Below are 22,578 nucleotides of genomic sequence, written 5' to 3'. Positions count from 1 at the left end.
ATTCACTAAGACCACCCATGCACAAAAGAGAGCAATCTATGCTGCAGCTTGAGATAGACAAATGTGTTTCTATTGCATTTGTGATGCCTTTTCTACATTTTTAATGATGGTAAGTATTGAGTCAGCAAATTAGGAAAAGCAGGACATATGATATTTTCATGAATGCATTAGATATATCAATAGGGGTCCAGCCACAGTGGAACACTGGTGTGGTGCCTCAGAAGGGAAGGCACAGAGAATCCACTGAGTTGGCTCTGTGTTAGTGTTACTGAATCCTCAGCTAGACAGTATGTTGGGGTGGGAGACATCCAGAGCTACAGCAAGGGGCAGGATGCTAACAGGAGGAAGGAAGGAGAGGCCTAGGCGGGTCAGACACAAAGGGGAGCGGGAAGCTGGCTTGAAAACACATTCAGGACGAACAATGGGGGAATGAGGGTGGAAAGTGATTTATGCTGGAGCCACCACAGAGTGTGTGGGGGGGGAGTGTATGGGGAGAGGAAGAGCAGAAGAGAGGCTGCCAGAGTGGAGAATAGCATCAGGCACTTTGCAGAATTAAAGACTGTAGACCCCACCCCAGGTTGAGAAAGGGAAGTTCTTTGCCATTAAATTACCTGCCTAGCAGAAGAATACAATATGGTGAAGACTACAGAGCAGAATGATGATTTAACTAGACTTTGTGTGTGTGTGTGTCTAGATGCTGGGGAAAATAGTATGATTTCTGCCCACAAATTTTCTCAAATCAAAACTGAATCCAATAAAAGTCAGATTTCCTTCCTTCCTTCCTTCCTTCCTTCCTTCCTTCCTTCCTTCCTTCCTTCCTTCCTTCCTTCCTTCCTTCCTTCCTTCCTTCCTCTGACTTTCACATGAAAGGACGAGGAAAGTACAATGCCACCTGATCTTGTTTTACATAATGGATCGCTGGGAAGAAAGCTCCCCTCTCCTCAAACTGCCACTCCCATTTTCTGAAATAATTAGTATTTTATTTACACAAAATTGGGTTTGAGTGTTCCAACCAATGGAAACCTCAAGAAAGGAAAATCGTGTTTGTGATGCAAAACATTTGCAATTGTGCTGCTGAGAACAAAGATACACAAGTACCAGTTTTGCTGTGAGGGACCATAATTTAACACAACACATTGAAATGTCCAATATTATATATTCCTTATGACAATCCTGTAGTGTTACCCTCACACTGTAAAGGCATGCTTGTGTAGAGAGGAGATTTGAACTTGCAACTTCCTGAATCACAGTCATGTTCTTGGCCCTGGTGATACATTGGCACCTTACTTGTTGTACGTTCTTGAAAATGGAGGATACATCTTTTAAAATGGCCATCCTTCTCTGTGACACAAAGTGAAATGGTGGATCCAGAGGGTCTGACGCCTACTTCCATGTATTTCACAGGTTGCATTGAGGGGAGTCTCTTATCATGATATGGCTTGACATTTTATTTCTTTCCCTTCAGCAGCTCAGAGGAAAAGCAAGAGTGAAAATGGAGAATTCCTGATTTGGAGCTCAAGACTCTTAGACTGCTTTTGGAATTTGCAGAAACAACAATGGTGCTATCACAAAATGGCTGCCAAGGCAAAGGAAATAATAAAATGGCTACTATGGGAACAGGGCCAACCACAAAATGTCGGGACATTTCAGTACTACCTGAGATCATGGACAGCCACTAAGCAGACAATACTGACTGTGATGGACTAATGGTCTGACTCAGTACAAGGCAGGTAGCATGGTGTAGTGGTTAAGAGTGTCAGACAGTATCTAGGAGACCCAGGTTTGAATCCCCACTCATGCCACAGCAACTCACTGGGTGACCTTAGGTCACTCACACTTTCTGACACTAATCTAACTCATGGGATTGTTGTGAGAATGAAATGGAGGACAGGAAAATGAGGTAAGCCACTCTATGTCCCCACGAGGAAGTCCAAAAGCCAGTCAGAGAAGCCACAAGCAAGCAGAAGTCAGAAAATGAGTCAAGGAGAGCTGAGTATGATCGATGAGCTGAGATAGGCCATTTGACTCCTCAGCTGTCAACCCCAAAGAGATCAGGATGTGGTGTGAATGATCAGCACCTGGGTCTTGGTAACAGACCATTTTGAGGAAGAGGGGGGCTTTGGGAACATTCATCAACACAGCCTTCCTACATAATATATTGTTGATCAGTGCAATTAAAAGTTAATTTCCATCATTCAAAAAGCATTCATTTTTCCTCACAAGCAAAACTGTTCCCCATCTTTTTGAATCATACATTAATTAAAAATTTGGTAAGATGTCAGTGAGCATGATGTCATACACAATTAATTCCAGGCCCTCCAGTTACCCATTCTGGGCTCAAGATATTTTGGCAGCAGTGGGTGAGGGAGTGATAGAAAAGCCAAGTGGCAATTTCCCAGCATAAAAAAAAATTAGAAAACCATTAAGGACTAACAATTTCTTGTTCTTCAACAGCATCCAAAATCTGTTGCTTAAGGTAGTCAACTAAAATAGGCCACAGTTAACTCAGGTGACCAGAAAACAAGCCCCCTAATAGCACCCCCTTCAGGCCCAGCAAAGAAATGCAGGCAGAAGGCAGAAAATGCCTTTGCTCATCAGTGTCAACCTTGTTCATGATTCTTGGAATGCGATATGGTCTTTAAAAGACTCCTGAAAGAAACAGGGACTGATGAAAAGGATGGACAAGTATGGGGTACTGCATCAGCATTCGTATCTATGAGCCTGGAACTTCAATTATGCTGCTAAACTCACCTCACCTCAGTACACTGCACCCCCCCATAGACCAAAAGATACAGGGGCTTGATCCTTACCTAGATGCTTGGCCCTCTCTTCCCGCCGCTCACGGGCCAACTTGTGCCGGGCTTGAGCCTTCTGGGTATCTGTAACAGAGGGAGATAGGGAAAAAGTCAAAAAAGCCAGTGTGGTGTAGCTGTTAGAGCATCAGGCAGGGATCTGAGAACCTGGGTTCAAAACACCACTCTATCAAGAGAGCTCACTGGGTGACGTTGGGCCAGTAATATATTCTTAGCCAAACATACTTCTCATGATAAAGTGGAGAAGAACAAGGTACACCACTTTGTGTCCCCATGGAGGGGGAAGCAGAGTATAAGTGAAGTACGTAAGTATGTTTGTTTACCGCTGCACTTATGTGTTTACCACTACACAATGTATGTCAGTCTTTCTTTGCTTTTTTTGCAACTGATTTCAAAATCACTGGGTTTCGGTACTGGTGGATTACACCCTAAATTAAACAAGGGTTTGTTTGGTTTAGGACTTTAAGTGGAGGAGAAAGATGTAAAGAAGACACAGTAAAAGGAAAGACGTGGGAAGAGAGAGAAGAGGAGGAGGACAAAAACTAGAAAGAGGGAAGGAGAAAAATGAGCCTAAGATTAGTGGCTGGAGGATTCTATGGCATTATGCCCTGCTGAGGCCCTCCACTCCCCAAACTCTGACCTCCCCAGGCTCTGCCCCCCAAATCTCCAGGGGTTTTCAACCTAGAGTTGCTAATCCCAGGTGGCACCAGGAGGGAAGGAGAGTGTTGGTGAGAAGATCACAGCTCCAAGCTGCTCTCAGTCCAGAAGACTAGTCAGTAAGCCTTTCAGCCTTAAGTCTGAGTTTTCACAAACAGTGCCTGAAAAGAAAGGGGGAATCCCCCTTCTATAATCACTCTGGTTGCCTCCAAGCCAGAACTTTTTTATTAGATTCACTCATTAGTCTGTTCCTGTTCCAAAATGCTGTTTTTATAATGGAACGGCAAACCATTATATTAATTAATAAGGACATATTATGTATAGTTGGGCATTAATCTATTTACCCCATGAATATTATATAGTACATTATATTAATTATATAAGGACATATTACATATAACTGGGCATTAATCTATTTACCCAGTGAATATCATACAGTACTTTAAGCCAATGATGTAGGAGAGGCCCATTAGTAGCTATTAGGCAAGGTGAGTAAAAGGAACCTCCACAGCCAGAGGCAGTCAACCTCTGAATACCAGTGCTAGGAGGCAGCATCAGGGGAAGGCTTTGGCCTGTTTGCTATTTGTTGACCCTCCAGGACAAGTGGTTGGCCAATGTGTGAAACAGAATGGTGAACTGAACAGGCCATTTATGTTCTTATCCTGTGCCCATTTTTTTAAATTTAAAAAGACAATAGACAGGCCCTCTTCTAAACTTGCATTAAAACCCAGAGCCAGAACAAGCAAGACCCAGAGCCAGAACAAGATATGGTGGGCCACGGAGAGAGCATGGGAGGACCAAAGAAGAATGTGAAGGGTTATTGAAAAGAAGCACCCCCACTCCATGGAAGTGGGAAGGGGATTACCTATCAGCCAAGAATGGTAAGTAGCAGCATTTAAAATGGGGAAATGTCTCTAGCATTGCATACATACTATTTGCTCCACAGAATCATAGTTTGCTCCATAGAATCATGTTCCCTGGGGAAACTTACATGTATTGATGAACTATATACACTCCCTGACTCTAACCTAAACAGCTTCTCCACGGGACCATTTCCAATTGTGAAAATGGTATGGTGCTTGTACACCATCGTTACAACTGAACCTGACCCCTACATGCCTGGGAATCGTTCCATCGAGGGTTGCTAACTCCACGTGGGAAGTTTTTAGCTATTTGAGGATGGAGGCTGGGGAAGCCTGTTCAGCAAGGATGTGATACCATAGAGTCCGCCCTCTGAAGTGGCCATTTTCTCCAGGGGGGCAATCTTGTCATCTGAAGATCAGTTGTCATTCCAAAAGATCTCCAGGTCACACCAGGAGGCTGGTAACTCTTGTTCCAAGCAGGAAACTCCCTGAGCATTTCTGGTTGGTAGGACCAAGCCACATGAACACACAAAGCTGCCTTAAACTGGATCAAACCATTGGTTAGTATCATCTACTCCAGGAGTGGCCCATGGTAGCTCTCCAGATGTTTTTTGCCTACAACTCCTATCAGCCCTAGCCACTGGCCATGCTGGCTGGGGCTGATGGGAGTTGTAGGCAAAAAACATCTGGAGAGCTACCGTTGGCCACCCCTGACTACTCAGACTGGCAGTGGCTTTGCCAGGGTCCCAGATGGAGGTCTTATGCATCACTTAATGCTTTCTTCTTTTAACTGGAGATGCAAGGGATTGAAGCTGGGGCCTTTTGCTTGTCCAAGCAGATGCTCTACCACTCAGCCCCAGACATGCTAGGAAAAGACTCTGGAAAAACATTTAGGCCCCAGGCCTCCTCTTCTGATATTTGCAAATACAGGTAATTCAACAGAGTGCAGTTTTACAAGTCACACAGATCAATACTGACTGGCTGACAACTCAAATGCCAAGATACTCAACTGAGGTTGGGTGGTGCAAACAAAACAGGCTGGATTCAGCAGCTAGACTCTCCGGGGGCTGGAAGCAACCCCAAGAGTTTCCCCTAAACCAGGGTTTCCCAAACTTTTCTTTCCCATGGCCCAGTTATTTTTACACTTTTCCTTCGTGGCCCACTAAAATTCGGGGGTGGAACCAGGAGACTTTGGGGGTGGAGCCAGGAGACAGGAATTATGTCATTTCCTGTGGGGTCACTTCCAGGTCAAGGGCCAAGTGATGTCATTTCCAGGGCACAATGAACCAAAACTCCACCTTTTCCCGTGATGTCACTTCCATGGCACTCCCCCAAACCTGCCTCTTCTTCTGAAGTAACTTCATTTTCAGAAAAATCTCTCTGAAACTTATGCTGAGCCAAAATGGAGGTGGAAAGTGGGTGATCTGCAACTTTTTCATACATTCCCAAGGTCCTCTCTTTCCACCCTCACACCTGCATGCACCTATCTGTTTGTGTGTTCTTCTCCAGCTTGCAAGCACTCCTAATGCCCGTTTTCAGTTGCCTGCACCACCTACACACCCCTTCCTCAACAGCACTGGCCAGTGTATGCAGTTGGAAGTGCTGTTGCCACTGCCATCAGGAATGCCAGTGCTGTGTACCACCCACACTGGGCCCTGGCAGCTGCTGTACCTCAAAATATGCTAACACATTTAGTAGGCCCTTCCTTCAGCTGCTACTACTGGAACTCTTCCTCAAGCTACAACCAAGCTTGCTTGGTTTCAAGAAAATCTTTTGACAGCTATTTTTCATACTTTTCCTTGATTGAAACACCGGGAAATTGCTGTGAAAGGTAGCAGAGAATTGTACTGCAATTAATTAATTAATTTCAAGTTATATAAAGTTCATACAAGCTTTTCTGCAGTTATCCCAAAAAGGATATTTATGAGGGGCTTGCAGCTTTTTACCGGCTGTGTTTCCCATGCCTTTAAAAGCAACCTGTTGTGCAGATATTTAGCCAGTAAACTTTTTTCATCCTTTTTAATATCTACAGGAAGAGTTTAATTTTGGTGTCAGACAGCTGTTAAAAACAGGACCAGTAAAATGGTGCCAAGTTCATAGTACCATCACTTCCAGTGCTGTTGAGATATACAGCAGTAATCTCCAATAATCTCTTTCTGCCCCACACCTCTCTCACTTACACAGAAATCTCATAGAAAGGCCAACTGGCTACGACTGGGGGTGCCAATTTTTCACTGACAGAGCTCCTATGTCTGCAACAACAGTATGATGAACAGAAAAGTTTCATCCAGTAAAAATTGAAGGAAAGAAAGAACGGGAAAGAATGAAATGGAAGGAAAAGAAAGATATGGAAAGAAAGAACATAAGAACATAAGAGAAGCCATGTTGGATCAGGCCAGTGGATAATCTAGTCCAACATCCTCAGAGCTCAGGCTTTGCAACCTCTCCCAGTGTTTGCTTTTCTTGCAAACACTGGGAGAGGGGGAGAAGGAAGGAGAGGCAACCCAGCTCCTCTCTGCACAACACAGAGAGAGGGGAAGGAAGGAAGCCAAACAGAGCTCAGGCTTTGCAGCCTGTGTCAGTCTTCAAGGCTAGCTTTTCTCTGTCAAGTCTGAATATAACTCTGGCTCAACCAGAGAGCATGCTGGGTAGAACCAAAGTAGAACCAAATGCTGCTAGTGCCTCTCTACTGTTCCCCCTCCCTTTTCTTAGAAGCTCTCCCTGCTTTGAAATGGTGATGTGTGAAAAGTCTTATCTGAACCTTCTCAGCCCAGGCCTGTGGGAGTCATAGGAGCCTAGTAAAACATCAAGGCCACTATGCCTAATCAACATGAGAATGTACTAGTAACATCTATGTGTGAATGTCCCCTGCACAATTTCCCTGCCCGTAGGAATGCTTTTGAAGTGATCTTTATATGCAATGTATTTACTGTATGGTTTTAGTCTCTTCAAACCCTGGCTCAGGCCACAAGCATCCAGTATCAATAAATTAGCTTCTTTGTATCTACATCGACTCATTATTGAATCTGCAGACTTGACATTCTCTGCACAACAGAGAGCTGGTGGAAGGAAGCAGAGCAGAGGTCATGCTTTGCTGGGGGTGGGGCTAGCTTTGGCTTTTCTTGTGACCCGGTAGTGAGGCTTCTGTAGCCCGGTACGGGGTCCCGACCCAACAAATGAGAAACAGTGCCCTACAGCATTCCTTTTTCATTTTCTCCTAAATAAGAGTTTTCATTTGCTACTCTGGGGAAAGCAAAAATGCCACAGTTCAGGACACCTTCTTCCATCCTCAACACTGGAAAGATGGCCCTTATAGGTAGATACAGATGGTCACTTTGCTACTCCTTAAATAAAAGGAAGTGAGCCCTCCGTTCCATTTCTCCCACCAGGAAGATGAAGAGTCATGACATCACACTAGGCATTTTCAATTGGCCTTTGATCAGTTTCAAGAGTTTGGAGCACCACGCCAATACCCCAAATATACCTTGTTTAGTCCGTGGGCTGGAAGGTCCCGTACCAGAGGAAGGCTGTTCGTTCTTGGATGGTGTTCGAGCACTTTCTGGGAGGGTTGTTTCTTCTGTGGAGGGCGTGGCCTGGGCACCTACTGGTGGGGGACGTTCACTTTTGGGGGTCAGGGTCTCCTCAGCAGGAAGTGTTGGGGCAGGCTGGAGGCCAGCCTGGTCAGTTTGAGGGGGAGACCTTGATTCAGCTGGAGCTGCTGCAGTAGTCTTGGGGCCTGCGTGCCCATTCTGGGTGGGCAGCGTTGCCGCCACAGGAACAGCCACAGAGGGAGGAGGGATAACTGCCGGTGTGGAGGGAGTGGGAGACTGGTCACTCCAGCAACATCCAGTATCGCTAGCTGCGGCAGGCAAGGAGCTAGTCCGTTCATTTCCAAGAGGCTGCGTTACATCCTGGAGGATCTCCTTTGTGGCTGCAACGCAGAAAGAAACAAGAACTATTAGCATGCCCCCCTCCACTCACCAGTGTGCAGCACTCTCCCCACAAAGGGCCCCCACCCAACCACGAGCCCCATCTTCAAGCTGAGATGTCCACTAGCTCAAAAAGTGTCTCTTTAGACACTGTACTCTTCTTTTCCCAAGAGGGACCCAAAGCAGCTTACAACATCGTTTTCCCCTTCTCCATTTTATTCTCACAAAACCCTGTAAGGTTGGTTAGGCTGAGAGTGCTCAACAGGCCCAAAATCCCATAGGGCTTTTCCACATGAGTTGTTTAGTTGGTTGTGGCCCCAAACTGTTTTGGTTTATCCCCTGATTTCCACATGTTTTTGTGACTTTAGTTTTTACTTCAGAGTTTGTTTGGTTTTTTATCTTTTCCTTCATTTCCTCCTGTTTTTTTTGATACCACTTTTATCTTGATCTTTTTTCTGTAAGCCTTTTTTTTTTGTATTTTATGTTTATGTGTGTGTGTGTGTCACCTCTGGTGACTGACCCCTACTGGGAGCCTGGAGGATATTCAGAGAGGAGACTGAATATCGCCTGCCCCTGTCCTCTCAACCGGGTATTTCAAGGAAGTCTCCCATCCAAGCACTAACCATAGCGCACCCCTTGCTTTTGGGACTTTGCGGAGGCCACCCGAGCCTCAGGCGACCTCTGCAAAGTTGCAAAGGGCAGTGAGTGCGCTCTGGATGCTCCCGCTGCCTTTGGGACTTTACAGAGGCTGCTCAAGCCTCGGCAGCAAGTGCGCTCTGCATGCACCCGCTGCCTTTGGGATTTTGTGGAAGCTGCCTGAACCTCGGGCGGCCTCCGCAAAGTCGGGAGGGGAGGGGCGCGTGACAGTGACATCATTGTGATGCCATTAGTGTTGGGGGGGGGCGCTGCAAACTATAGCACCAGGCCTGATCACATCACCACTGAGCTCCCTCCAACCCCCAATCATCATCTTTCCCAGGCTCCTCTCCCAAATTGCCAGGAACTTCTCAACCCTACTGCATATGTTTGTTCATAAGGAACACTCAACGCACATTCACTTTACAAATGAAGCTGGAGGCCAATCACTGGAATTGGAGATGAGGGAGCAGAGACAGGGGTGCATGGGCGGTGTATGCAATGCAACATCACTTCCTGGGAAAACTTGAAATGATGTCATATTGTTCTAGGAATCATCAAAGTGTGGTAAAACTACAGAGTTCTTGGCAATTCCTACAGCAATGTGACATCATTTCCAGATGTTCCCTGCAAGTGACATCATGTCACGTGTGATGGCAGCTTTTTTTCCCCTTTTCCTTTCCTCAGTTGCTTGTGCTTGGAAGATCGGGCTGCTGGCAGAAAGTCCCCTGCATTAGTGAGAGACCCGGCAACCCAGCCCTGGATAAAAGTGCAATTTCAATCACGTGTACAAGCCAATGTAACATAAGAATTATTCAACCCATGTATAAAGAAAAATCTCGTGTGCACAGTGTGCTGATCCCACATGTGTTCACTGTAAGCTGTGAAGAGGGCTACTGTTCCTTGAAATGCCCTTCCAGAAAACTTGTGAGATACCAGCTGTATTTCTTCCTTCAAATCCAGCTCAAAACCTACCTCTCCATTAAGCCTTCGGCATAACAGCTCTTGCTCCTCATCTCAAAATGAAACAAAGCTTAAACACACGTAACTACATTTCCTCAATCTGCCCTTCCCTCCCTCTGCTGTCTTCCTCATGGACAACATTACAACACCCCATAATCATCACAGAATGAGAATTGCAAAAGCACATTGCTGTGCAAATAAAACACAACCAATAAAGAGCAGGTCATCTCCCATCATAATGCCTTCGCGATTTCCCCAGCCTTTTAAATCTTTAACCTTCTCCTGCATCGTGTAATTACCCTGCACATGTTGTGGAGTCATCAGTATCGCTCTGTTGGGCAATGATGGATGACAAAGAAGGAGGCAGGAGAAGAGGATCTCATAGGAAGCAAAGAAAAGGAAATATGAATAAGTGGCAGATGGCTGGGTTGCCAACTCTAGGTTGGGAAATACCTGGACATTAGGGGGGTAGAGCCTGAGGGGGGCAGGATTTGGGGAAGCAAGGAGCTTCAACGGGGTATAATGCCATAGAGGCCACCTTCTAGAGTAGCCATTTTCTCCAGGCAAACTATCTCTGTTGCCAGGAGATCAGTTGTAATAGATCTCCAGCCACCACCTGGAAGTCACCAACTCTACAGGTAGCAGGAAAGGTATATAGAGTGGAGTTTGGCAAGGAGACCTCAGAAACAGACCCTGAAGTTCCTGGGAACAGTCTTCCAAATGGCTGTTTCCCCACACCCATTTCACAGTAACCCTGTGAGGTAGGTTATCTAGATAGAGGTAGGTTACCTAGATAGCAGTCATGAGCCAAAGGTCTTTATGGGAGACACAAACTTTGAATTTGGGTCTGCTCAGCCTAACACAAAACCCACAAATGGCAATGTCTGTCTGAAAGTATTGTGTGCAGGGATGCCAGTGTCCAGGTGGAGGCTGCAGCTCTTCAGCAATTACAACAAATCTCCAGGCTACAGGTCGGTCCCCTTGGAGGAAATGGCAGCTTTGGAGGGTAGCCTCTGCAGCAATGGATTCTGGCTGAGCTTTGTCCCCTCCGTGAACTCCACCCTCCTCGGGCTCTGCAGCCAAGTCTCCAGGAATTTCCCAATCTGGATCTGGTAACCCAACCAGCATAGCAAGCAGGAGGGTGGGGAATGCATTCAGTCGCTTTCCTCTCCAGTTTCAACTGGATGTCCGTGGGCACTAGAGGATCCCCTGGCTTGGAGGCCCTCCCCCTGCTTCAGGGTTATCAGAAAACAGTGGGGGAGGGAGGAAATGTCTGCTGAGCACTCAATTATGCCCTATGGAGACTGGTCCCCACAGGGTATAACAGAGAATTGATCCATGGGTATCTGGGGCTCAGTGTGTGTGTGTGTGTGTGTTTTGAGGTAGAGGCACAAGATTTTCAGCAGAGTATCTGGTGCCTCTCCTCAGAACGCCCCCCACCACGTTTCAAAAAGATTGGAGCAGGGGGTCCAATTCTATGAGCCCCAGAAGAAGGTGCCTCCATCCCCCATTATTTCCATTTAAAAGGTGTGTGATTGATGGCCAGAACTCCCTTTGGAGTTCAATTGTGCTTGTCACAACCTCCTGGCTCCGCCCCCAAAATCTCCTGGCTCCACCCCCAAAGTCCCCAGATATTTCCTGAATCAGACCTGGCAACTCGAGTGGGTATATTGCTTGCAAGGTCAAAGTGAAGTCAGTTTGCAGGTCCAAGGAGGAACAATGTGTACAGGATACACAACTGCTATATTAACTCTTCCAGATATCATCACCTGGTTATATGGCACCTAAGACAAGGCACATCACACCCTGAAGCACCTGACTTGCAAAACTAAACAAAAAACTCTTTAAACTTTGCATCTCACCCATGTAAATAATCTTCAGGAATCTAATTGTCATACTTCCTCCCAATTCAGCATGGGTTTCGGAGTACAGGGGAGGGGGTGTTGTAGGGAAGAGAAGAACCACTTTCTGTCACCTCACAGCAATGATGGAGTCATGGATTTCAGTGAGCTGGGGAGGGGGTGGGAGGGGCTCATGGCATCTGCTTAGGGGGCAAAAGGTCAGCAGTTCAATGTCCAACAACAGCAGTGGCCTTGATAAATGAATGGTCTGAGACTCAGTATGAGGCAGCTTCATGAGCTTGGGTGTTCAAAAGGTATGAAGAGGTTCCAGCAAGGGATGGTCTGAGAATTTCCAATATAAGGAGAAGAGTGATTGGTGGAAGATCAGTAGTCTTTAACTCATAGAGCCACCTTTGCTTCTGCTGCTTTTTGGAAGGACCTGCTGCTAGTGCACGTGTGTAGCTAGTACAGCCAGGCCTCCTGTCTCTTTTGGCATGCAAGCGGAGAGAAGCAGTGCATAAACACATGATGCTAAATAAAGTGAAAACAAAAACGGTATCTCTAATGTTCTACATTTGCCCATCAACCCTTCCTGCCCCCAAATGGAATCTGTTTCCAATGTCCAAAGTTCTTCAGGTTTCCTAGAAGCAGCACAAGGGAAAATGGCATTTGGTTGCGCTCAGAGGGGTTTCTGAAGATTTGAAAACAGTCGCAGGCCAAGTCTTCAGTTGTGCTTTTTTGATCACACTCTTGGAAAAAAGAAACACAGAGACAGAGTAACCTCCATCAGTACTTTTTCAGTGCACATCTCTTTCAACTATCAGTGAAGAAAGGCTGGGATATGGAGTTCTTTTCCATCAGTGGCAACCTATCATTCGCTGTTTTGAAAGGGCCTGTTTTCTATCCATGCACACAGCACAGTTGTGTTCCTCTACTAGGAGGAAGCTTGCAGGATCCCACAGTTGGCAGTGCTTTTTGCTGGTCACAAGATCTCCCTTTTCTCTGGGTATTTGTTCTGCACCCGTGACTCTTTCCAGTTTACAGAGGGGGAAGGGTGGGAGGAAGAGGAGAATTGCAAAGGGGAAAGATACGAGCTGTTATTCCGAAACACAGGCACACACAGACAAATTAGCAAGATGGAAAAGGCACAGTGGGGGTGAGGAGAGAAACTCAGGGCGGGAGGAAAAGGGAATCACTTAATGGAAAACTTCAGAGAATTCATCAGAACGGTGGATGACTGAAATGGGGGAGGGCATGGTGGATTTGGGATGGTTTCAATATTGTGAATGACAACTGACTGCAACACTTTGGCTCAAAACATACCCCCCCACACACACACATCACATAAATACAGATTCATGTGTATACCAATTGCAGGTAAATGCATTCATATCAAAACAAAATCTAAATGCAACAAGCTATAGTTGAAATATGTGAATACCTGGAAGACTTGGAAATTTGGAAATAAATGCAATATTTGGAAATATTGGAAATAACTTGGAAATAAATGCAATATTTTTCTCTTTTGAAATGAGCTAAACACTTAAATCAAGGTTTTGTTCAAAATGTGTAGCAAGAAATTATTCATGTAAGATGATCAACTGTAGTAGATAATGCAAATTGTTTTGTAGGCTGTGGACATGTACAACATATTTTCAAAGATCTGTTTCCTGCTTAAATGTGACTAATTTTGGCATCAATTGATATATATGTACAATGATAATGTACTATTGAATAATTCAGTGTTTTCAGTGTTAAGATGTTTAACATAATGTCTTAATTTTCTGTCAACGCTATTGCAACTGTTTCTGTCCAAATAATACATTTTCTTTACTACACAATTTGTATTTTCTATTTCTGAGTTTTATTTTTTTTATACCAGATGGCTAATACAAAATACCTTGCTGCTCTCTCTATGTGTGTCTCATTAGGTAGTTGCAAACTGGCTTGCAGAAAACAAAGGAGTTACACTTGTAAAGTCCATACATATGCAAAATAGTTCACTTTTACATGCAACGATATAAATAATATATGTTATATCATTAAAGTAGTAATATAAATTTAAGCTCAATAAGAAAGTATTCCATATATTTCCATTGTCCTAAAACAACAACAACCAAAAAGTGTTTTTTTCTATTTCCGAGTTTTCAGAAATGTTACATCCCCAGCAATACCTTTATTAGAACCAACAAAACAGCACACTACTGTTGGCTTTGGACCATAAATGAGGATGCCAGAGAGACCTGAAAGCTCTTTGGGGCAGATACCTGGTATCCCCCCCCCCCCTTATGTTCTATCATAATATACTGGTTACTTAACCTAACTTTCTTCTGAGGAACTTAGCAGGACGCCTTTGCCTGAATAACAACCTCATGAGGAGTTTGAAAGAACTTAGCTTGCCTAAGGTTATCTATCAAACTTTGTGTCTGACTGAGGGATTCCAGCCTCAATTCCTCTGACCCGGATAGGGAAACCATCTAATATGGTTTCCCTATGGACGGCCGACCGGTCTGCGCTCCAGATAACTTAGATCGGGCATTACAGGCCGTGGCCGAGTGGCTCAGACTGAGTGGACTGACATTGAATCCTGCGAAGACAGAGGTCCTTTGTTTGGGCCGTCGGGGGCCGGGGGGGGGGGGAAATCCCCCTGCCAGCTTTTGGCGGTGTCCCGCTGAGGCCGGCGGACAGGGTCAAAAGCCTGGGGGTGCTGCTGGAGCCGTCCCTAAATATGGAGGCCCAGATAGCGACCACTGCCAAGTCCGCGTTTTTTCATCTTAGACGGGCAAGGCAGTTGGCCCCCTTCCTGGACCCCGACGACCTAGCAACAGTGATCCATGCTACGGTCACCTCGAGGTTGGATTACTGCAATGCCCTCTACATGGGGCTGCCCCTGTGCCGGACCCGGAAATTGCAGCTGGTGCAGAATGCCGCGGCCCGGCTGTTATTGGGCCTCCCAAGATGGGGGCACATTCGGCCGGGTCTTCGGGCTCTGCACTGGCTTCCAATAATATACCGAGTCCGGTACAAGGTGCTGGTCATTACCTTTAAAGCCCTATATGGCCTGGGACCTGCCTACCTGAGGGACCGTCTCTCCCCACACGTTCCCCAGAGAGTACTGAGGTCTGGGACTCAAAATCTTCTCACCATCCCCGGGCCCAAGGAAGTGCGCCTCAAAATAACTAGGGACAGGGCCTTTTCCACAACGGCCCCTATGTGGTGGAACCAGCTACCGGAAGAGGTGAGGGCCCTGCGGGATCTTACTCAGTTCCGCAGGGCCTGTAAGACGACCCTCTTCCGGTTAGCCTACGCCTGACTAGACAAATGTAGCTTTCTAGATCTTAGATTTTTGTGATTATACTGCACAGTTTTAATGTAAAATGTAAAATTTTAAGGTTTTTAGGTTTTAAATGTTTGAATTTAAATGTATTAATTTGTTCCGATTTTATTGTTTTATTATTTGTTGTAAGCCGCCCTGAGCCACTTGTGGGAAGGGCGGGATATAAGTTACGGAATAAATAAATAAATAATAATTGTGTGCCATTAAGCTACAGCCAACTCATGGAGACATCAGGACCATAAGATTTTCAAAGGAAGAGATGAGCAGCAATGGATTGCCATTAACCTCTTGTAGTATAGCAATCATAATCTTTCTTAAGTCTCCTTAATGGTCTCCCATCCAGTTACTAACCAGGGCTAACCCTGCATAGCTTCTGAGCTTTGAAAAGATCAGGCAGTTCAGAGCTATTCAGGTCACCTGGAAGATACCTTTTGGAAAAAAACAAAAAAGAAGGATAAGTACTGGGAAGGAGTCAACGGTCATGGTGCATGTTGGCACTGATGACATTGGGAAATGTAGTCATGTAGTCCAGGAGAAAAAATTAAGTTACTAGGCAGAAAGTTGAAGGCCAGGTCCTCAAAGGCAGTGTTCTCAGAAGAGCTACCAAGTTCCACTTGCAGAGCCATTAGACCAGGCACAGATCAGGGGTCTCAATGTGTGGATGAGAAAGAAGCATTGGGAGGAAAGGTCTGGATTTCTAGGACAAGCTGAACCTGTACAAAAGAGACAGGCTTCACTTGAACCAAAAAGGAACCAGGCTGCTGGCGATTCATATCAAAAAGGTGGTAGAGCAGTTTTACAACTAACCTTGGGGGCAAAGCTAACAGGAGCTGGGAAGCCTCCAGGTTGGGACTAAATGCAGCCCAGAAAACTGCAGAGCACCCAATGTTAAACCAGTTTTTAATAGGGGATTCAGAGAGGGACCAAGGAATTACAGGGCAATCAGCCTAATGTCTGTCCCAGGCAAATTAGTAGAAACTGTAATCAAAGATAGAATTGTTAGGCATATAGAGGGCCAAAGCCTGCTGAAGGGAAATCAGCATGGCTTCTGCAAAGGGAAGTCCTGCCTCCCCAACCTTTTGGAGTTATCTGAGAAAGTGAACAAGCATGTAGACAATGGTGACTTGGTGGACGTTATATATACGTGAACTTTCAAAAGGCTTTTAACAAGGTACCTCACGAAAGATTCCTGAGTAAACTTAGAAGTCATGAGATAAGAGGACAGGTTCTCTTATGAATTATAGTTGGTTAAATGACAGGAAGCAAAGAATAAGAATCAATGGACAGTTCTCACAATAGAGGGAAGTAAGCAGTGGGGTCCCACATGGATTGGTATTGGGGCTGGTAATATTTCACTTGTTCCTAAATGATCTGGAACTAGGGGTGAGTAGTGTAGTGACCAGATTTGCAGATGACACAGAATTATCCAGGATGGTAAAAATCAAGGCTGACTGCAAAGATCTACAAGAGAATCTCCCACAAACTGGGTAAGTGGGTGACAATGTGGCAAATTAAGTTCAGTGTTGGTAAGTGTAAGGTGATGCATGCTGGGACAAAAAAATCCCAACTTCAAGTATAGGCTAATAGGGTTTGAGCTTACGAAGACCTGAGAGGGCAAAAGATTTTGGGGTCATAGTGGACTGCTGAATGAAAGTGTCCACCTAGTGTGCTGCAGCAGTGAAAAAGGCAAATATGTTAGGATTAGAAAATGGACTGAAAATAAAATGGATGATATTATAATGCCACTGTATATTACCGTATATATTATAACGCCCCTACAATGCTGCCTCATTTGGAATACAGTTCTGGTGACTATCTCAAGACAGACATTGCAGAGTTGAAAAAAGTACAGAGGAGGGCAACCAAAATGATTAGGGGGGGGGGGTGCAGCACCTTACCTAAAGAGTCTGAAGAGTCTGGGAGTTTAGAAAGGAGATTATTAAGGTGGGGACATGAGAGAGGTTTATAAAATGACGGATGGAGTGGAAGTTGGTAGAACTTTTACTCCCACTCCTGAAATACTAAAATTTGGGGCATCCAACGAAGCTAATGGGCAGTAGGCTCAGGACAGACAAAAGGAAATTCTACTTTATGCAGAAAGTGATTAAAATGTGGAATTCACTGCTGGAGGTTGTAGTGATGGCCACAGAAAAAGATAGCTTTAAAAGGGGGTTAGACTAATTCATGGAGGATAAGTCCATCAGTGACTACTAGCCATGGTGAGTGAGGGGAACCTCCACATTCAGAGGCACTAAGCCCCTGAATCCCAGAACCAGGGACGGCCTCAGCCTCTCTGCCCCGTTGTTGGCCCTCCAGAGGAACTGACTGGCCACTGTGTGAGACAGGATACTGGACTAAATAGGGGTGTCAAACATGCGGCCCAGGGGCCATATCAGGCCCCACAAGGGCTCCTATCAGGACGGCGAGCAAGTCTGCTTCCTTCTCCCTCTTTCTTGCTTCCTTCTTCATCACAAGCTTGCTTTGCCAGGCTTGCTCAATCACCCAGGAGTTACAGAGCAAAGCCTCTACTTTCTCCATTGGCTGAGGCTCCTCCCTTGGGGAGGAAGGGGAGGGAGGAAAAGCTCGCTTTGCCAGGCTCTCTCAATCACACAGCAGAATTACTGAGCCAAGCCTTTCTTCCTTCTATTGGCTGAGGCTCCTCCCCCTCCTGGTCCCCTAGGCTTCCTTTCTCCAGTTCCCTTGATCCCATGGGAGAGATACAAAAAATAATCTCTATGTCCTTTATAAAGTTTGTATCTTCACTTCCTGGCATTACATTTTATGACACATGTGGCCTGGTCCAACAACATCTCATTTATGTCAGATCCGTCCTTCATAACAAATGAGTTAGACACCCCTGGATCAGATGGGCTATTGGTTTGATCCAGCAGGTCTCTTCTTATGTTCTCATGACAGGAGCCTTTGAAAAAAACACACACACACAATTTGCAGATGTTATAAAGGTGCTAATTCACATCTCATTTGTAAATACAAGTCTTAGTCTGGGGCAGCAAGTGGAGTTCCTTAAGTGACAGCTGATACTCATATGTTTACAGAAATGCTTAAACCGCCCCCCCCCCCCCCATCCCCAACACACACCGAGGCTTTGGCTGATACCAGGCAAAAGCAGAAACCTGGGACATTTCAGCAGATTGGTATTAGGCTACCCCCAGGTCCAACCCAGTACTCAAAGCAATACACAACACTAGCAGTGTATGTGCTGTGTAAATGCATGCATTAATTGCCAGTAGTAATACCCTCTCCCCTTCCTCCATCACTAACCCTCAGTCCTGCAATACTAGAAAAGTCCTAGTCTTTATTAAGGAAAGGCACCATAGATTGCAGATTGAATCAGCAAGGCTGGGAAACGCACATGCTGATACATGTGATGGATAAACAGCCATGGAATATGCAAGGAGTGGGGAGAAAAAACAGACAGCCCTGGGAAAACTCCAGTACTCTGCTATTGACTAGGGTTTAATTCTCAAGCCTGGCATTAGGGTGCTTGTATTCTTTAAGGCCTCAGTGTCAGAAAAATGATCCACAGACACGCCACCCCCATTCATGCAGTGGTACAGACCTAGTTCCCATGTGACTGGGCTGCACCACTTCAAGGTGGGGGGGGGGGCACCCACAATATTCCCTCTATTAAAAACATACATCCACCTAGAACACTGTATGCCAGTGAAAGCTTCATTCCTAGCTAGCTTCCTATCTTGATAATATGCTAAAAAGTGAGGAGCATTTAATCTTCAGAAGTGTTCTCACTATAGTCTGACTTGGAACAATCCAAATTAAGGCTGGACATCTCAGTGAAGGATTGGCTATTATTCTCCTTGTTGGAGAAGTGGAAGGGAGCTTTATTCATGGAAATCTGATGGAGGGATGGGGGAACTTGCACATTTTCTAGCTTAGAACACTTAAAAGATTCAGGCATCTCTCAAAAACACAAGCAACAGAGTGCATTAAAAATCTATTCAAACTCAGTAATGGGAACAAAATTGTGCATTCTTATTTCACTTCATTTATATCTCTCCCCCCCCCCAATATGGACCCAAAGCAGTTTATGTCTTTCTCCCCCCCCCCCTTCCTTTTATTCTCACAGTGACCCTGTGACTAGCCTATTGTCACTCAGCAAGCTTCCACTGCAGAGCAGGGATTTGAACCTAAGACTCCAAGATCCTCGTCTGGCACTCCAATATAAACACTTAAATTCTTCCTTTCCCTATGGCTCAAATTATGAACAAGTGATGCTTTTCAGGATGTCAGGGAAGATGAAAAGGATCCTGGAATTTTCGGGGCACAGGAAGCAAAAGAGGAATGGGTACAAAGATCACATAAACTGGTCAAACCCTGTGTGCAAATCTTGGCACAGCAATGGCTAGTTCAAGGTATTTTGCTGCTCCGAGCAAACAACAACCTGTCCTCTCCTGGTAACCTCCAACCAGGAGGGCCCAGCCAGCATGGGGTCAGGTAGGGATGTCAGTCATTTCAGGCACAGGCTGGCAGATACCTGGTAGTGAGCACCCTCCTTATCCCAAGCAGTCTCCTCAGTGGCTGGTAAGGGTGCCAGCTCTATGTTGGCAAATTCCTGGAGACTTAGGAATTAAGTCTTGGGAAGGTGGCATTCAGGGAGAGGAGGGAACTAAGCAGGGTGTAATGCCATAGAATTCACCCTCCATTTTCTTAAGAGATCAGGTGAAATTCTGGGAGGACTCCAGGTCCCACATGGAGGTTAATAACCCTAGCAGCTAGGCTACCCTGAGGAAAGCTGGGGCCCATTTCCCTTTCTGAGCCTAGCCTACCTCCACAATGTTGTAAGGAAGATACATGACCATATGGAGCTGCCTTATACCGAATCAAATCATTGGTTTGTCAATGTCAGTATTGTCTACTCAGACTGGCAGCAGCTCCCCAGGGTCTCAGATAGAGGTCTTTCACATCTCCTACTACTACGCAATCTTTTTTCACTGGTAATTACAGAGACTGAATGCAGGACATTCTACATGCCAAGCAGATGTTTTACCCCTGAGCCACTGGAAGGGGTGGGAGAACCACACACACACTGCCCTGAACTCTTAGAGCAAAGACAGGGGGGAAATGGAAGCTCTTTCAGAAGAAAACAAAAGCCTTTGAAGGGTCAGGAGACGGGTAAAGTTCTGTTCTCCTTTTCCCAGATAGCCCCCCTGCCTTGCTCCATTTTGAGATCCCCCCTCATATACAGACACACTCACTTCCTTAGACTTGCTTACTTTTCTGCACAACTGCAAGGGTCTAAAGAATACATTTTAGTTTTTAAAAGAAAGCTCAGAATCTGCTTCAAGCCAGACTTGATAGTGGTGCTGCCTGGCGATTCCCAAACAGACCACGTGCATCCGAAACAAAGGTCTGAGGCTTAAAATAGACACATCCACTCGCTCCACCATGTGCTCCTCATCTGGCAGCAAGCAGGGGCAATTTCCTGAGTGGTGGTAAGTAAGCTGCCGGCTTGCTATTTCTGAGAGACCATCTTTAGTTCATCTCAGGGGTCCAGGATGGATTTATGAATGGAGACGCCTTTCCTTCTTAATGGGGCTTGGCAACATGGGAATTGCAGCACTTAACTGAACTATTCCAGCAGCTGCAGGAGCACAAGCCCCTGCAGCCACAGAGGTCAGAGACAATATTCCAGTCAGGCAACCTAATAACTACGGTTCCCAACTTCCAGATGAGGCCTGTAGATCTTCCAGAATTACAACTGATCTCCAGAGTTCGGTTCTCCTATGGATACTTTGGAGGGTGGACTCTATGGCATTATCCTCCACTGAGGTTCCTCCCATACCCAAACCCTGTCCGCCCAAGGCTCCACTCCCAAATCCCCAGGAACTCCCCCAATGTGGAGTACGTAACCTTACTAGTTACTGTGGGACTCACTGAGCTGGGTTAGGGTAATTTACTTTTCTATGATAATTTCAGTTGAATACAAGAAAGAGAGGTAAAATAAATTAAATGCTGTGCAAGCCCTATGCAAACCACATTGTCAACATGGGTAAAAGTCAGAGTATGAATGGGGAAGGCCTGTGTTCAAATCCCCACTCAGCCATGAAGCTCTAAGTGTGACCTTGGGCCAAGCATGTTCTCAGCCTACCCTACCTTGGATGTTATATGGATGGAAATGGTAGATGAAGGGGGGGTGTTTGGGGGGGGGGTTTGCCAGTTGGCAGGTCCCAGTGGGGATCCCCTGGTATTGCAGGCTTCTCCCTGCCACCAGCCAACTGGCCAGCGGGGGAAAACCCTGCCCCAACAGCCACCATGTGCCTTTAAACCTCAGCAGGCTTAGAAGACGGTTGCAGCTGTTTGTGTTTTGGAACATGTGCGTGCCTTTTAATCTCAGCAGCAGAAAAGCAGGGAGCAGGGCAAGCATACAGAGCCACGAGTTTGTGAAGCTGTGAGAAAGGCAGAAAGCAGAGTCTCTCTGTCTTGCATTCGCTTCAGAAGTCATTTCTGTAGTAAAATGGATGGAAAAGAGTTAGCTAGAACCTGATTATAGAACCTAGGCTGCTCTCCTTTCCTGTTCCTGAAATACAGCACATTGTTACATTCAGCAACTCCTGTGAGTAAATTTCCCCAGTGAGATCACAACAGTGGGCTTTCAAACACTTTATTTTGACTGCTTTGTGAGTATTTCACCACACCACAATTGGCATGATGGCATGCTTCTCAGCCCCACCCCCAAATTCCAAAAGTGACTGACACAGAAAAAAGGGAAGGGAGCACTCAAACCCACACCAATTGTCTGACAAGGTATGCAAACAACTCTGCTACATCAAGAGATAGATAGCAACTTCCTGCATACTTGTGCTTGCCAACCTCCAGGTGGGCCCCCCAGAACTACAACTGATTTCCAATCTAAAGAGATCACTTCCCCTGGAGATAGGAATGCGGCAGCTTTAAAAGGTAGACTCCATGGCTTCTTACCCCTGCTGCACTCCCTCCCCTCTCCAAACTCTGCCCCCTCTAGGCTCCACCCTTGAATCAGCTGAAGTTTCCTAAACCCGCAGAAGTTCTGTTTCTGCCAAGGGTGTTTCTGAAACCTATAAGGCAGCCTGAAGCAGATTTTCAGAGACCTTCTTAAGAAAAAAAAAATCTCCACAATAGGAGAAAACAGCCCAGCAAACAATATCCCCAAATGGCTTTGGATAAGGCCGGAGCAACTGTACTTACTCATTTTGGGGAAACTGTCCACTCAGTTGCAATAATCTACTGCAATCCAAGCTCTCAAAGTTACCTTGCTAGTGCCTTTGACTACCCAATGATGAGACTTTGTGTCATGGAGAAAACAAGACATCCTCCAAACACACAGCAGCACTACTCCAATACAACTATACAAGTCTATAAGTCTATAAGTACAGGTACCCAACTACAAAGCTCTTTCACCAGACAACATTGCCATTTGTGGGAAAGGGACCAGTAGGACTCCTTCCTATTCTTCCCTCCCACTACAGACTGTCATTTTGCCCCCCATACTATTCCTGGGGTTCTGCAGGAACAAAACTTCCA

At 45.7% G+C, this 22,578-nt stretch overlaps 1 protein-coding gene across 4 annotated transcripts in view; it reads right to left on the bottom strand.

The window, feature by feature from the left end:
* MAP7D1 (MAP7 domain containing 1) overlaps positions 1-22,578 on the bottom strand; it is a 78,238-nt gene that overhangs the window by 32,626 nt on the left and 23,034 nt on the right. For all 4 annotated transcript variants that reach the window (XM_060257600.1, XM_060257601.1, XM_060257602.1 and 1 more), the window contains exons 2-3: positions 7,818-8,264; positions 2,811-2,879 (exon numbers count right to left, since the gene is read on the bottom strand). In XM_060257600.1, the coding sequence (XP_060113583.1) occupies positions 2,811-2,879; positions 7,818-8,264 (516 nt within the window). The remainder of the gene's footprint in view (positions 1-2,810; positions 2,880-7,817; positions 8,265-22,578) is intronic.

This window comes from Heteronotia binoei, chromosome 17 (genome assembly GCF_032191835.1).
Source record: "Heteronotia binoei isolate CCM8104 ecotype False Entrance Well chromosome 17, APGP_CSIRO_Hbin_v1, whole genome shotgun sequence".
NCBI classification, from domain to species: domain Eukaryota; kingdom Metazoa; phylum Chordata; class Lepidosauria; order Squamata; family Gekkonidae; genus Heteronotia; species Heteronotia binoei.
The sequence above is the reverse complement of the archived record's forward strand: the minus strand, read 5'-3'. Positions and strand labels throughout refer to the sequence as shown.